This window comes from Lolium rigidum, chromosome 3 (genome assembly GCF_022539505.1).
Source record: "Lolium rigidum isolate FL_2022 chromosome 3, APGP_CSIRO_Lrig_0.1, whole genome shotgun sequence".
Lineage (NCBI taxonomy): Eukaryota > Viridiplantae > Streptophyta > Magnoliopsida > Poales > Poaceae > Lolium > Lolium rigidum.
Genome location: NC_061510.1, coordinates 40153225 through 40170990, shown reverse-complemented (window position 1 = coordinate 40170990; position 17766 = coordinate 40153225). Strand labels below are relative to the sequence as shown.

The following is a 17766-nucleotide window of genomic DNA, read 5'->3' as shown; positions in this document are numbered from 1 at the left end:
CACTGACGATGCCACCTGCCACGCCGCCGGCCGACGGCCCTATCGGCAGCCCAGCGGCCGATTGACGGCATTTTAAGGAAAATCGCCATTTTTGGTGCATGTGTTCCGTACATGTACCACGTCGCAAACAACGGAACAGAGGAGGAAACGAACAAGCGCCACCACATTGCCGAGCACGTAGGCGGCGCCACTCCACGCTGCCGTCTAGCCGCTGACACTGGCGGCCCCTGCCGCAGCACCTGGCCTGTCCTGCACCTGGAGCCACGATGCGCCTCCACATTGTCCCAGACGTGCCAACGGCTCACCGCACGAGCTGGCCTGCCCGCCATGTACATAAGCACCATAGATATCCACAAACACCGTCTCAATTCCAACATTCAGCTAGCTGCACTCACCTAGTCGCCACCTTAATTACACAAGCTCAGAGCAACGAGGCAGATAACCAGACGCTTTCTCTCGAAGATGAGCCAAGGGCAGCCCAGGAGGCCGGCGTCATCCGAGCAGGCGCAGGGCGAGGACGGCGCGATCAGGTACGGCGACGTGTTCCCGGCCGTGAGAGGCGGCCTCGCCAAGAAACCCGTGGCGCCGCAGGACGCGGCGACGATGCAGTCGGCGGAGACCCTCATGTTCGGGGAGACGGTGAAGGGCGGGCCGGCCGCCGCGATGCAGTCCGCCTCCATGCGGAACGAGCGCATGGGCGCCGTCGCCCACGACCAGGCCACGGACGCCACCGCCGAGCAGGGGGTCTCCGTGTCCGAGACCCGCGTCCCCGGCGGACGCATCGTCACCGAGTTCGTCGCTGGACAGGTAATGATTTCATCGGATTCAGATCATGTATGCATGTCGTACTGTGGCGTGCGTTTGGTTAAGACAGGGACGCCTCGCACCATTGCGCGTACATGCATAACAAGAATAGCATGCCGTGTATACTTAGGCTGTGGGTCAGTACCTGGCGCCGAATGACGATGCTCCCGCTGTTGGAGGTGGAGGTGGCGGCGGTGCAGGTGCTGCGACCAAGATAACGATCGGCGAGGCGCTGGAGGCGGCAGGTTATGCGGCGGGAAGCAGGCCGGTGGAGCTCAGTGACGCCGCGGCGATCCAGGCGGCGGAAGTGAGGGCCACCGGGTTAGACGCCAATATCCCCGGTGGGTTAGCCGCGGAGGCGCAGTCGGCCGCGGACTCGAACGCCCTGGCCGCAAGCGACGAGGACAAGACCACTCTCGGCGACGTCCTCTCGGTACGTACGCGTGCTGCGCACCAGAGCTACTGTATTTGTTCCTTCACGAACATGTTTGCTCGGATGCATGGTTACCAGGCCGGGGTGCTTTGCAGGATGCGACGAGGTTGCTGGTTAACGACAAGGAGGTGGAGGTGGACGATGCGGCGAGGGTGGCGATGGCCGAGACGCGGAACAAGGAGGACGGGACGGCGAGGCCTGGAGGGGTGGCCGCGTCCATGGCTACAGCCGCGCGGATCAACAGCCATAGTGGGACGCGTATGTAGGGAGGAGCTGCCTGCGCGTTTAGCGTTCCCGTTTGCTGTGTCTCCCGAGTACGTCTGTACGTGTCGAGTCCTTCATACTAGTAGCGTGACTAGCGTCTTAGTACTCGTAGTAGACTAGTAGTCGAGTTCAGTTACAGTAAGTACTTCTGGTCCTGGTCATAAATCCGTGTACGTTTACAAGTGTGCCGTAAACATCTTCTGTACGTGTCTTATCAGCATGTATGCATATCACTCCGTTCGGACCAAGTCGTGCAACGTTGAATTAGCTATAGTCCCTTTTGCTAACCAAGATTTTTTTTAAGCTCTCACTCGATGTATTAGCTGTTCGATTATCTTTTTTCGCCAAATTCGAGCTGGTTGGTTCTGCCTTTTTGTTGTTGTTGTTGTGCTAGCCCATTTATGTGTAGTTTGTAGGCCTCTTCCCGTTATTGGGCCTGGAGTAATGGGCTTAATTGTATTTTGAGGGAGAGCAAAGGTGTTCGAGTAATGGACTTGATTTTTTTACCTATGCTGTTTTTTGTATTTGTTTTTTTCTTTTCCTACTTTTGGGGGTTTGTTTTCCTTGTGTCTAAGTGTGGATAGTTGTGCAATTGCATATACTTCCTCCATTATATGAAACACGTTCTATGAAATACGTTGAAGATTTATCTAAATTTAGATATATCTATCTACTAAATAGTATATAGATATATTCAAATTTTAATAAATTTTAGACAATTTTCGTGAGATGGAGGGGCTACATAGGTTATTGTAACTCTTTGCATTTTTATGTGCAATTAGATCTATATGTGCAGTTATGTATGTATGTATGTGATTGGGAACTCTTATCTTTATTATGTGTATACATACGTGCGTACATGTGTAATTTAGCATTTTTATATGTGCAATTGGGAACTCTTGCCACTATTACGTGTACACATACGTGTGTCCTTTACATGTGCGATTTGCATTGGAAAATGTTTTTCTTAGATTATATATATCCCTTCTTCCTTCTTAAGAAGGTAAGGTTAACCATTCTATTTACTCTCTCTCATACTCTATTATTGAAATTTAAAAGCTTGCTATCTCTTCATCCCTCTTATGATCTTGCATATTCTCGAGGAATTTAAAAGAGAAGATTTAGATATACAACTCTACCAATTCATTCCTCCTCTTTGCGAGGGGAACTCTTGGATCTAGATTTTAGAGTCATTTGTTGATTTTCTCCTTTGTTCTTCCTCTATAATTCCTCCCTAGCACTTGTAGCATTGGTGGGATTTGAGTGTGAGGGGTTTGAACATCTTTGGTGTTCTTGCTTTTACATTCTTTATAAGTGTTGAGCTCTCTATCATGATTAGTTTGAGGGAGAGACTGTGAGCTTGTTACTCTTCGGGGGATTACCTCCTAGTTGGCTTGCCAGTTGGTACTCTGGTGACCTCTGATGGCGTGTATTTCACACGTTCGTTGGGAACCCCAAGAGGAAGGTATGATGCGCACAGCAGCAAGTTTTCCCTCAGAAAGAAACCAAGGTTTATCGAACCAGGAGGAGCCAAGAAGCACGTTGAAGGTTGATGGCGGCGGGATGTAGTGCGGCGCAACATCAGAGATTCCGGCGCCAACGTGGAACCCGCACAACACAACCAAAGTACTTTGCCCCAACGAAACAGTGAGGTTGTCAATCTCACCGGCTTGTCTGTAACAAAGGATTAACCGTATTGTGTGGAAGATGATTGTTTGCAAGAAAACAGTAAAAACAAGTATTGCAGCAGATTTGTATTTCAGTATTAAAAGAATGGACCGGGGTCCACAGTTCACTAGAGGTGTCTCTTGTGGTGACCCGGCATACCACTGCATGGTGTAGTATGCAAGTCTGATATGACACCAATGAAACACCGTTCCACTAGTATTATATCGCTCAGAGTGGTACAACAGAAACATATGCGGGTCCAAGGCATGTCTATAGAATTACACACAGACTCGTTACATAAGATCATCACAGACCTCCTACTTTACAATGAGGTAAAACTGCAGATAACTCCAGAAGAACGACTCGTAGTCTAATCCTATCACAAACTCTATTTGTAGAGTATTTAACTAGCTATAGAGGCTAAGAATAGATTCTAGCTAAATAGGAGCTAGGTTTAGGAAGCTAGTTCCCTTCTATGGCTAAACTAGGTTTTCTCCTTGTTGGATGTGGTATCTGACTCCTCTGATAGGTTCCTGTCTCTTGAAGTAGTTGTTGACTCCTCGGCCTTCGAGTTGCACTGTAGATCCTCCTTCGATGCCTCCATATCTAAGCAGGGGATTTAAGGGTGGGATGAGTACGAGCGTACTCAACAAGTTCATTATAGGAAAGAGGTTTTTAATGCACTAGCTACGGCATTAGACCAGAAAGTCTAATACCAATGCAGGTTTTCATAACCATTTCTTCAAAAGGTTGCTTTTATTCAGAAGAACTATGTCCGTCAGCCTTCACCGGTTTACTAGAACTTCATGGAGTTCCTTTCCGGCAGCGTTCGCGAGTTCCAAAACCCGGAACAGGGAGTGACAGGTCACGATTCATTACACTCGCAGAGGTGTGTTGCTTTACCCATAAGAGATCTTAACCTTGGTGCCAACCGGGTGATCTTCCCGTCCACACTTCCTATGGTGTGAGGCCCGGTATAAGGTCATAGCCAATCATATTCCTCCGCTACCTCATACACCCACCCGTTGATGCAAACTCCGACCCTGGGTCCTCGCCGGTGCTCTTATACCAATTAAGGACGGCCCCCGACCACGACAACAGTTCAGGTCTCTACCATGAACTCCTTCGCCGGCAGCTGCAACCCATCATAGACCGCAATAACCGTGGGGACTTCATCGGGACCCCCACCCTACCACTTGTCCTCTCTTGGATCAAGGGTACCACTTGTCCTCTCTTGGATCAAGGGTCTACGGTAAAGCGCATCCGTTGATGTACAAGAGGTGGAAATACAATTGACTATTCCGTCCCACTCCAGATCTTATGGTTAACACGGGTATTACGGCACAAGAATCACTGGACGACATTTGTTGTTTAATCCTAGATGGATACAAACCCTTGCAATGGAACCTCCACCATATCAACACAATCCATGGTTCCATTGCCCACCACATAGTCATATTCATAGTTATGAAAATAGTGGTTTTGGTTTTTATGCAATAGTGATAATCATAGTACTTTGCAAGTAATTTGATAAAGATACTCAAATGATATGAGCAAGTGATGAACTTGCCTTTCTTGACTGCAAGATTATGCAGGCAAGGTCTTCGATACGCAATAACTCCAAATTCTGAAATAGCATCATCGTCCAGTAAGGACGATGTTTAAAAGATTGGCAAGGATGCAATAATGCATAAGTATGAGATGCAATCGCTCTAAGCGTGACCTAACCCCGATGATTTAGGATTACTTAGTTGAAATGATTTGTTTAGGGTGTGTTGCTCTTTTAGAATGATTCCACAAACAAGGTTCTTATTAGGGTTTTGTTGTCTTAGAATCATAAACAAGTGGTATAATGCATCATAACAATCATACACACAAATGAATAGTGGTTGCATAACATGTAAAGAGAGGTTGTCGATTTAAGTCATATAGGGCATGGTTAATGATTATTTGGTATTTACTTCAAAAGAACAACTTTTGAAGAACATGTTACTTAATGAACAAGATATACTACAAATAGGAGATAAGTGCTACTAGGGTTTACTATTGGATTAATTTAGTTCTCTAATAGGGACTAGTTGGTTCTTAAGTTGAATAGGTTCATATGCAGCAGTTGTTGGCAGGTTTATTACTGTGGTTGATTATGGTATCATGTCAAAGGATGGTTATCAAGGTGGTGCTATAAGTTAAGCATTAGGGTTTACTATGTCTTCACATTTGCTTTACTAAGTAATCACTAATGGTTTCTAAGCTAGGTGGTTTATTATTTATAAGTAAGGTTTAGTTGAGTAGAAGTATATGATGTGAATTCCTACACAAGGTTGGTATTATGGTGAAGTATTAGCACCATAAGGTGCTACTAGTTGGTCATATAAGGTTTAAAAAATAAAATAACAACTTTATTTCCATTTGAGCTTGGACCATTTTATTAGAACATGAGCAAGTGCCAATTAGCTTAGTAATATCGAGGTTTGGGTGGGTTTATCACCTTGCATAAGGTCCTAGGGTTTCACATAAAATAGGGTTAGGGTTTCATACATGAGGTAATTAGGTTTTCATTTTATTTCTCCTCTTGTTAAAGGAACAACTTGCTAAGTAAAGTTGAATTTAGGAAACAACTCTTAAATATAATTCAATAATGGTTTAACATTTTTTTTACTTTTATTATTTTAAGAAAATGATAATTAAGATTAATACCATTTAGGGTTTAAATGATAATCTTAATGTTATGATAAAAGAAAATTACTTTTAGTCTTTTTTTTTCTAAATGATTTTTATTTAATGTATAGATATTAAACACACATATGTGTATATATTACTTCTAAGCACTTGCATGTATAAGTGACATACACATCTGCGTACGTATTTTAGTAGACTAGTGTGCAATAGCAGAGACACGCCCACTAATTTCTAATTGATTGGCGTAGTAGGACTAGCACCCATACACGCACCTGGCCGGGTCAAACATGTAGGCGTACAATTCCAATCCAGGGCAACTCGTATACCTCCCACGTCTCTCTCATTTCCTCGTGCTTGGCCTCTGCCGTTCCTCTCTCCCGTCCGCGATGTCGCCACCGCCGCCGCTTGCTGCTCCGGCCACCGCCGGCCGCATCCGTCGCAGCTGTTTTCCGATTCATATATGCTCGGGTATTCTCCCTCGACTCCCCGCCGACGCAACGCCTCTACTCCGTCTCTCGTGCACCCAAGGCTAACCCTAGCCCGCCACGATTCGGCTTGCCGCCGGCGTGATTCCCCGCCGCTGCGCCTCCGGATGGTTCCTCCTCGGCTACCTCGACTTCCACCTCGAGCCGTAGCTCGATCTTGCTGTGTCGGCCTCCTCTATTCTATGGTGGTCTGATGGTGTGGTGTGGTGTTGCTGCTGCTCTCTGATTGTGGCCTCTCGCAGTATGGTGCGGTCGGCCGACCCCTGCTTCGACGACCTCGCAGCAATCCCTTGCCGTGGCTCGGCTCGCCGCTTCGGCCGCTCGCCGGCCACCTCTAGCATCGCCGCCAGCCGGTCTCCTCTACTGACGCTGCTCCCCGGCGTGGCTTTGCCACGGACCTCCCTGCCATCTACCTCTGCCTCGACGCCGCCCCCTTTTCCGCACGCGTGCCTTATGGCAACCCTAGCCGTTGCTAGGTCGCCGGGGTGGTTCTCTGGTTGCCACGCCTCCTGCTGTGTGATGACGATTAACTGGTTGTGTGGTGCTGCGGTGCTGATGTACTGGTCGAGCAGTGTGGTGTTGGGGTGACTACTGCATCCTCGACGCCGGCCGGACGGCGTCTACGACTGCAACCCCGGCGTCGACTGCTTCATCTCCTCTCTGGAATGCACTGTGAGCTATCTCCCTCCTTACTCCTCTGCCTATGATCATGGTGCTTGGCTGCATCCTTACTACTGCTCCATTTGTGCTACATGGTGATATATATGCGTGTGTACTGGGGCTAGATAAATTGTGCCCATGTAGTGAAGGCAAGGATTATTATTCCCTGTGAGGTGTGGCTTGATCTGGCAATGCTTTGATCCATATATACACTGCCCTGTGCTATGGTTGTTGCCTCCATTTGAATAATTTGCCCATCTCTTGACATGATGGTTGGTCGCTACCTAGCTAACCGAACTCGGAAACTTCAACCAACCGAAATACTCTAGTTATCCATCTGTGTTTTATTTTAATAGACTTTTACTCGCAAGATGCAACTACCCTCCTTGCGGATACATGATTTACTTGATGTGTTAAATACTACTACTACTTAGGTTCTACTTGGTTGGCTCTGGAATTTATTTTCCGGACCCCGGGTAGTTCCTGGAGTAGGTTATGTATTATTGGCTGCTTATGGTGATGACTAAATCAAGTGCATACATGATACTGGACAGTAAGTGGGTTTGGAATGCACAAAGTGAGACTTTGAGTTTTTTGAATATGATATAGTTTCTGGTTAGCAACTAAGAAATGATTTTGCTATTGTTGGATTTTGCGGATGGATCTTGCTGTCCCCTTTTCCTAGTTATAAACTGATAAGAATAGAACTTATGCTTGCTCCTGTAGCCTTGTCAATGATGCACAGGCTGAGGCACAACTTTTTAGTAAGGATAGATACTAAAACTTGAATTTTCTTTTCTATGATGAATATTGCATAGCACCTCTATGCATATCTGAGAGAATGAATTCTCACAACTCAACTGATGATTTGTAGCTCTTAATCTTGATGCTTATTCAATTTACTTTCCCGAATGTCCGTGTGCCATCTCGCTACTTCTTGGTTTCTCCGTGGTGCCTCATGAGAGTGTGCACAGAGTAACCACACACTTAGCATGATTTGGTATTACATGTGTTTGTGTGTGGTGATTTGGATATGCTCGGTCATAGTTATGAATCGGATGATGTTAAAAACTTCCAAGCAACTATTGTTTGATAAGGTCTTGGGTTTTGATGAATTATTGTTGTTATACTTTTATGGGAATAGATCTCGGTATGCTCTTATCCCGGATAGGATGTATACCTGATTCCATCTCCCGGATAACATGTTTATGGATCCGAAGTACTTCTTGTTCTTGTTGCTCTTCACCTCCTTGAGTTGAGCCTCGCTCCTCCTTGCTCCTGCTATGTTGCCACAATCGTGTTTCTTGTTCTAGTTTGGGTTTGATGATAAGCTACTACTACTCGATTTGTTCTCAGATGGATATATGAGGTTTTGGATGAAGAATAGTTGCTTTTCCTGGGTGTTCTTAGGCTGGTCGATGGGTATGAGAAGAAATGTGGTGCTTAGCAACTGTTTGGGTCTGCAAGTAACTTGCTTTTATATGGTGGCCTGATGTTGCCGTTGGTTGACAACACATCCATGCGTCGACAGCACATCCATGCATACATGTGTGTGTGATGTGTGCTTGCTAGGCTGTCAATACTGGCCTGGTTCGGCTCCCCTTATGGATGAGCATGGCTGAGAAAAGATCTACCTCTATTTTAACCTTTAATATTTGACCCATTGCCATTTGGCAATTACCATTTGTCTATTCTTCTTTGTTTGTTTTGCAGGTGATCATTTAGACAAGATCTATTGAAGATCACAACCTCCAAGAGTTTAGTTTAGGCTCGTTTTACTTTTCTTATTCTTGTAATTGTATTTTGTATTTATTTACTTAGTTATTATTGTAATACATATTGACTATTGTAAAGACAATGTAAATGTGTGTTTTTATTAATAAAGCTCAAGTTTTCTTATTGAGCTCTATTGTAATAATGTTTTATAATGTTCATTTGTAATAAAGTTTGAATTATTTATTCATTTGGAATTATTAAATGTGTTTACTATTACATATTATGTTTATATACTTGTTTAGATTTAAAGTTCCAATTCAAATTCTTATTTGAATTTCTACCTTTCATATTTGAATTTGAATTCAAATTGTTCCCCTAAAACACATGAATTTACAAAGGTCATGTCGATGTTTATCGCACTCACGTTGATTACTAACTCAATTCCATCGACGTAAGAGAAACCTCGATCACTTTGATGGGTTTAAGCAAAAGCGCGAAAATTCCTCGGATTTTCTATGCATGAATGCAATGCACACATCTATTTCCTCTCTTTTTGTAACCCCAAATCCTGGGATATTACAGTCTCTCCCCCTTAAACTAAACTTCGTCCTCGAAGTTTGAACTCTCTCACGTTTCGGAGTGTGGATCTGACTTGTGTGGATTACTTCTTTTCTCAAACTCCGTGGTGATCTCACTGGATATAATTGTATATATCCCTTATCCAGATTCTTCCTGGAATCCATTAGGGTTTGTCTCTGAACATTAGTTCTTACTCCAGTTCTATGATTTTTCTCTCGGAATCTAATAATACCCGTCTCTGAACCATGGCTCTTACTTTGATTCATTGATTTCTTCCAACTATTATAATCTTGTTTCCTATCTCATTGAAGATTCAATGGTTAGGACTTCTTCTTGTCCTGGCAGTCTTTATTGAGGACTAATTGGATAACATTCTCCTATTTGATAAAATAGGTCTTTGTTTTTTCCTTACCACCAAAACTTCAATATTGGTACTTAGTAAGGTACTTACCATGGAATCGGTCGTGATGGTTTTATTCCTCTAAGAATGGATTAAACTCATTTAGTTCATCCAGTCATGGTTTATAGTTGATACTTATAACTATTTTGGGTGCTTTAGGTTCCATGAAAGGAATCATTCTATTAGTCTTTGATATTGGTATGTTCAATCTTCTTCGGTCTTTGGCCTTCTTAAGCTATATTTGGTCTATGGTATTTTCTTCGTCCAACTTCTTTATGCTTGTCTTACTTGAGTTTTCGTACTTCTGAGTAAATATTACTCACTTGCTCAAGTTATAGTCATCTTCTTACTTCCTCGAGGTATAAACCTCGGCTTCTGGTCTGACATCCCTCTGAAAGTAGTGTTCAACAATCTTATGAAAATAAGATCGAACTTCCTCTCAGTTCAGACCTTCTTCTTCTATTATGCTCAAAGTATTGAGTTATTGTACATCCAACTCAATCTTTACTCTACCCCTTAGAGTTTTCTTATCGTCTTCAACTCCTTTTCTTCCAACTATTGGACTTATGATTAGAATATTGGTATAGGTCTTGTTTATAATTTATATTCCTCTAAGGTTTTGCGAAGAAACTTTGTGGTGTATCCACTTGATTGTGGACATCCAATGTGAATCCTTTGACTAAATGTTTATAGATCTAGCTATTTGGCTGACAAGATTTTTATTTGTTCACAAACTTTTGTTACAACTAATTAAATCGTGGACTATTTGTAATACCAATCGATACCGACATTTACCAACTCGTGGTTATTATACCAACTGTGGCTATTTGATATCTAAAAATGGATTCTATTATAGGTTCTGATCAACTGGACGAGACATCTTGTACTTTATCTCGCAGTATTGATCCTATACCAATTGTGGTCTTCTGATATCGACTATGGTCTTCTTATGTCTGCTATGATTTCATGTATCACCTTCCTTCATTTAGGGTTTATTTTGCAAGAAAACCACTAGCTGACACTATGATTATAGTATCCTAAGTGATTTCCCATGCATTCCCTTTTCTGTAATAACTATGGATCAGCTTCAGCTTCACCATAATCATTATATTTCTCACCTTCATGCTTCTTTCGTACTAAAGTACTCCTCTGTTGAGGTAAGCATGAGTTTCTGATTGTACTTCCTTCAGAGTATTGTGGTTACTTCCCACAATTTTGCTTCCTTCTTTTTAATGAATCTTCCTCTTGTCTTCAAAATATACAGAATTCGTCACTTCCTCACACGAATACCATTACCCTCTAGATCTATAGCACCAAGTAAGGACTTGATATTGCAACATGCATTTGCATATCAAAGTCAAACTTCATGTATGGATCTAGTCAAACAATGAAAATTCAATAAAATCCAAGAAGATTCAGCTTTGTGTTTATAATACACATCATCATAAGCCTGAATATGATTGTTGAGTAAGACATCTCTAAACATCAGGCTCTGATGTGTAGTATAGAACACCACATAATATAGGTTTATATCGTGATACTTAGCACGAATATAGGGAATTCTACTATTTGTCTCAACCTTTACCTTAATTGCACATTTGCAATGAGCTAAACTTGAAACAAAGTGGTCTAGGATAGTTGTGGTTAACCTAATTTTCTTTGGAAGTACTAACTTAGCTTCCATTTTGTTGAGGACTACTTCAATGATAGGTCTGGTTCTAACATCACTATTCTAGACACATAACTATTGGAATATAGCTCCTGTACTTCCAAGTTATTGTATCGTAAGGCTATGGACCTAATGTTCTTGACACAGTTCCCATGGTTTTGGGACATAATTCTTGCACTATTGGTGAACACCTGACTTCTTATTGTACTCCTCCTAAGTATTTATGACGTTCTATTCCATCACATAATGATTCTTAAGTGAATCTTATATGATTACTATCCCTACCATGTATGTAGACATATTTTATTCCTATTTCTCTTCCTTACCTCCCATGATTGACTCATCATGGTCTATACCACCTCATATAACTCATAGTTTTCACTTACTATCAATTGTTTCACATGTCTAGATAATTTTACTTACTCATTACTTATCTTGGTCTACATCTTCTATTAGGATATCTTAATTACCTTTATCTTTTAATATTACCCCAATTACAGGTCTGGATATATCTTACTTGACCATAACATGTGTTGGTACACATCTTCCAATAGGATATCTTCCTTATGGTTGTATCCTCTCTTTGGACTACCATGTATTGTATACCAACTGGGGTCTACTCCTCTATTGTTTAAGGACTTCATGGTGTACTACATGTTTGGGATTAGCTAACTAACTTTATTTTATCTTGGTAAGCTAGATAAGTAATGTTGACTCAAGTGTGTCAGGATTATTCTCAAGTGAATATCCATCTCAAGTCATAAAAAGTATTTGGTTTACCTAGGACACTTCCTATAGACACTACCAATCCTATAGGTCTCCTTTAAAGGGTTTTAATCCTAGGGTCAAAGCATTTGCTCTATACCAACCGTGGTGACCCGGCATACCACCGCATGGTGTAGTATGCAAGTCCGATATGACACCAATGAAACACCGTTCCACTAGTATTATATCGCTCGAGTGGTACAACGAAACATATGCGGGTCCAAGGCATGTCTATAGAATTACACACGACTACGTTACATAAGATCATCACAAACTCTCCTACTTTACAATGAGGTAAAACTGCAGATAACTCCAGAAGAACGACTCGTAGTCTAATCCTATCACGAACTCTATTTGTAGAGTATTTAACTAGCTATAGAGGCTAAGAATAGATTCTAGCTAAATAGGAGCTAGGTTTAGGAAGCTAGTTCCCTTCTATGGCTAAACTAGGTTTTCTCCTTGTTGGATGTGGTATCTGACTCCTCTGATAGGTTCCTGTCTCTTGAAGTAGTTGTTGACTCCTCGGCCTTCGAGTTGCACTGTAGATCCTCCTTCGATGCCTCCATATCTAAGCAGGGGATTTAAGGGTGGGATGAGTACGAGCGTACTCAACAAGTTCATTATAGGAAAGAGGTTTTTAATGCACTAGCTACGGCATTAGACCAGAAAGTCTAATACCAATGCAGGTTTTCATAACCATTTCTTCAAAAGGTTGCTTTTATTCAGAAGAACTATGTCCGTCGACCTTCACCGGTTTACTAGAACTTCATGGAGTTCCTTTCCTCAGCGTTCGCAGTTCCAAAACCCGGAACAGGGAGTGACAGGTCACGATTCATTACACTCTGCAGAGGTGTGTTGCTTTACCCATAAGAGATCTTAACCTTGGTGCCAACCGGGTGATCTTCCCGTCCACACTTCCTATGGTGTGAGGCCCGGTATAAGGTCATAGCCAATCATATTCCTCCGCTACCTCATACACCCACCCGTTGATGCAAACTCCGACCCTGGGTCCTCGCCGTGCTCTTATACCAATTAAGGACGGCCCCCGACCACGACAACAGTTCAGGTCTCTACCATGAACTCCTTCGCCGGCAGCTCGCAACCCATCATAGACCGCAATAACCGTGGGGACTTCATCGGGACCCCCACCCTACCACTTGTCCTCTCTTGGATCAAGGGTACCACTTGTCCTCTCTTGGATCAAGGGTCTACGGTAAAGCGCATCCGTTGATGTACAAGAGGTGGAAATACAATTGACTATTCCGTCCCACTCCAGATCTTATGGTTAACACGGGTATTACGGCACAAGAATCACTGGACGACATTTGTTGTTTAATCCTAGATGGATACAAACCCTTGCAATGGAACCTCCACCATATCAACACAATCCATGGTTCCATTGCCCACCACATAGTCATATTCATAGTTATGAAAATAGTGGTTTTGGTTTTTATGCAATAGTGATAATCATAGTACTTTGCAAGTAATTTGATAAAGATACTCAAATGATATGAGCAAGTGATGAACTTGCCTTTCTTGACTGCAAGATTATGCAGGCAAGGTCTTCGATACGCAATAACTCCAAATTCTGAAATAGCATCATCGTCCAGTAAGGACGATGTTTAAAAGATTGGCAAGGATGCAATAATGCATAAGTATGAGATGCAATCGCTCTAAGCGTGACCTAACCCCGATGATTTAGGATTACTTAGTTGAAATGATTTGTTTAGGGTGTGTTGCTCTTTTAGAATGATTCCACAAACAAGGTTCTTATTAGGGTTTTGTTGTCTTAGAATCATAAACAAGTGGTATAATGCATCATAACAATCATACACACAAATGAATAGTGGTTGCATAACATGTAAAGAGAGGTTGTCAGATTTAAGTCATATAGGGCATGGTTAATGATTATTTGGTATTTACTTCAAAAGAACAACTTTTGAAGAACATGTTACTTAATGAACAAGATATACTACAAATAGGAGATAAGTGCTACTAGGGTTTACTATTGGATTAATTTAGTTCTCTAATAGGGACTAGTTGGTTCTTAAGTTGAATAGGTTCATATGCAGCAGTGTTGGCAGGTTTATTACTGTGGTTGATTATGGTATCATGTCAAAGGATGGTTATCAAGGTGGTGCTATAAGTTAAGCATTAGGGTTTACTATGTCTTCACATTTGCTTTACTAAGTAATCACTAATGGTTTCTAAGCTAGGTGGTTTATTATTTATAAGTAAGGTTTAGTTGAGTAGAAGTATATGATGTGAATTCCTACACAAGGTTGGTATTATGGTGAAGTATTAGCACCATAAGGTGCTACTAGTTGGTCATATAAGGTTTAAAAAATAAAATAACAACTTTATTTCCATTTGAGCTTGGACCATTTTATTAGAACATGAGCAAGTGCCAATTAGCTTAGTAATATCGAGGTTTGGGTGGGTTTATCACCTTGCATAAGGTCCTAGGGTTTCACATAAAATAGGGTTAGGGTTTCATACATGAGGTAATTAGGTTTTCATTTTATTTCTCCTCTTGTTAAAGGAACAACTTGCTAAGTAAAGTTGAATTTAGGAAACAACTCTTAAATATAATTCAATAATGGTTTAACATTTTTTTTACTTTTATTATTTTAAGAAAATGATAATTAAGATTAATACCATTTAGGGTTTAAATGATAATCTTAATGTTATGATAAAAGAAAATTACTTTTAGTCTTTTTTTTTCTAAATGATTTTTATTTAATGTATAGATATTAAACACACATATGTGTATATATTACTTCTAAGCACTTGCATGTATAAGTGACATACACATCTGCGTACGTATTTTAGTAGACTAGTGTGCAATAGCGGAGACACGCCCACTAATTTCTAATTGATTGGCGTAGTAGGACTAGCACCCATACACGCACCTGGCCGGGTCAAACATGTAGGCGTACAATTCCAATCCAGGGCAACTCGTATACCTCCCACGTCTCTCTCATTTCCTCGTGCTTGGCCTCTGCCGTTCCTCTCTCCCGTCCGCGATGTCGCCACCGCCGCCGCTTGCTGCTCCGGCTACTGCCGGCCGCATCCGTCGCAGCTGTTTTCCGATTCATATATGCCTGGGTATTCTCCCTCGACTCCCTGCCGACGCAACGCCTCTACTCCGTCTCTCGTGCACCCAAGGCTAACCCTAGCCCGCCACGATTCGGCTTGCCGCCGGCGTGATTCCCCGCCGCTGCGCCTCCGGATGGTTCCTCCTCGGCTACCTCGACTTCCACCTCGAGCCGTAGCTCGACCTTGCTGTGTCGGCCTCCTCTATTCTATGGTGGTCTGATGGTGTGGTGTGGTGTTGCTGCTGCTCTCTGACTGTGGCCTCTCGCAGTATGGTGCGGTCGGCCGACCCCTGCTTCGACGACCTCGCAGCAATCCCTTGCCGTGGCTCGGTGTGGTGACCCTGCATACCACTGCATGTTGTAGTATGCCAGTCGTTGATATAACATTCGCGAAGTACCATTCCGCAAATATTACATCCCTCAGAGTAGTACAACAGAACATAGCAGGGTCCATAACTCATTCACATATTATTACAATCATCATACACAAGTCGTCTTGGAGCTCCTCTTGGGTCTTAAGAGGATAACTCTTGGGTTCGAGGTGAACCCAACTTAGCTTACAATACCATAGTCTCATTAAACTAAACATTTATTCAATCGAGCAGCTACATGGTAAGAGTTTGTGCTGCTCGGCTACTACTACTCCTCGGATATCTCTAGGCTTGTTCTCCTCCGGAAGCCTCCCGGATCCGTAGACGATGATGTAGTCTACGCCTTCAACACCTCCCGAGAGGTCGGGTTCTTCATAGCCGATGATCTCGGCTCCTTCATTGTTGTCGCAGTCCTCCTCCGGACGATCTGCACAATCTAAGCATGGGGTTTAAGAGTGGTATGAGTACGAGCGTACTCAACAAGTTCATTATAGATAAGAGGTGTTTAATGCACTAGCTACGATATTAGACCAGAAAGTCTAATACCAATGCAAGTTTTGATAAACATTTCTTCAAGAGATTGCTTTTATTTCAAAGAGCTATGTCCGTCGGCCTTCACCGGTTTACTAGAACTTCATGGAGCTCCTTTCCGGCCGCGTTCGCAGCTTCCTCAATCCCGGAACAGGGAGTGACAGGTCACGACTCTTTACACTCGCGCGAGGTGTGTTGCTTTACCCATAAGAGATCTTAACCTTGGTGCCAACCGGGCAGCTTTCCCGTCCACACTTCCTTCGGTGTGAGGCCCGGTATAAGGTCTAGCCAAACATGTTCCTCCGCTACCTCGAACACCCACCCTTTGTTGCATACCCCGACCCTGGGTCCTCGTCGGTCCCATTATTCCCGTAATTTCAGGGTGGACCCCGACCACGACAACAGTTTGGGACTCGTTAACCAAACTCCTTCGCCGGTAGCGGCAACCCATCATAGACCACATTACCGTGGGGAATTAGAAGGGGATCCCCACCCTCAAGTTGTTCCGCAAGCAATAGCACGCTACGGTAAGCAACAGCTATACCGTGGGGAATTAGAAGGGGCTCCCCACCCTCAAGTTACTCCGCAAGACACAACTGCTACGGTAAGCGCATCCGTTGATGAACGAGAGGTGGAAACACTTTTGACTACTCCGTCCCACTCCGGATCTTATGGTTAACACGGGTATTACGGCACAAGAATCACTGGCGACATTTGTTGTTTAATCCTAGATGGATAATAACCCTTGCAATGGAACCTCCACCATATCAACACAATCCATGGTTCCATTGCCCACCACATAGTCATATTCATAGTTATGAAAGTAGTGGTTTTGGTTTTTATGCAATAGTGATAACCATAGTACTTTGCAAGTAATTTGATAAAGATACTCAAATGACATGAGCAAGTGATGAACTTGCCTGAACACTGCAAAGCTCTGCAGTTGGTAGGTATGGACTGACCCTTGTCCTCTTGTTCTGAAAAATAGCATCATTGTCCGATAAGGGCAATGGTTAAAGAAGCAATAATGCATGATTCCAGTTTTAGGGTTTGTTTCCCCCCCTTTCCGATGTCGTTGCTATTTTATGAGAGGTTAATACTAAGAATGATTTGGGAATCCTTGATTTAGAGTAAATCCAACCTTGAAATGTTGTCAAGGTGTTTTGAAGTCCAAAGGCATTAATAGACTTATTTTTGTTATTAAAAAAAATATATATGTGATTTAAATGATTATTTAAATCCTCAAATTAAGACCCATTCTTAATTGTCTTCAAAATTCTCTTTGATATTTTATTTAGGTAGAGAATTTTATGCTGATATATTTTCATATTTTTATTTATTTTTTTGGAGTTATAATTAATTTCTATGAAATTTCCAAGTTTCTGGTTTATTTGGTATTTGTGAAATCCCAAATTTGCCCCTGGGCCCACCTGTCAGGGTGGCCCAGCGGGTTGGGCTAAACCGGCTCGGGTCCAACCGACCCGAGCGGTCGCTCACTCGCCTTCCCCCTCGTGCCACTCGACCTAACCCTAATCCTCTCCCGTCGCTCTGGCGACCCGCGTCGCCGTCGTCGTCGCCGGACTCATCCGGCCATCCCCGGCCGGCTCCGGCGGCGTGGTTGGTCGCATAATGACCGCCGCTCGA

The 17766-nt window shown here is 43.0% G+C and overlaps 1 protein-coding gene across 1 annotated transcript; it reads left to right on the top strand.

Moving 5' to 3' along the window:
- The first annotated feature begins 432 nt into the window (after positions 1–432).
- On the top strand, positions 433–1503 carry LOC124694719 (late embryogenesis abundant protein D-34-like). The gene is made up of 3 exons (XM_047227672.1): positions 433–807; positions 935–1237; positions 1333–1503. Exons 1-3 carry the CDS (start codon positions 463–465, stop codon positions 1501–1503), a joined length of 819 nt encoding a protein of 272 aa, XP_047083628.1. The 5' UTR covers positions 433–462.
- Positions 1504–17766: the final 16263 nt, after the last annotated feature.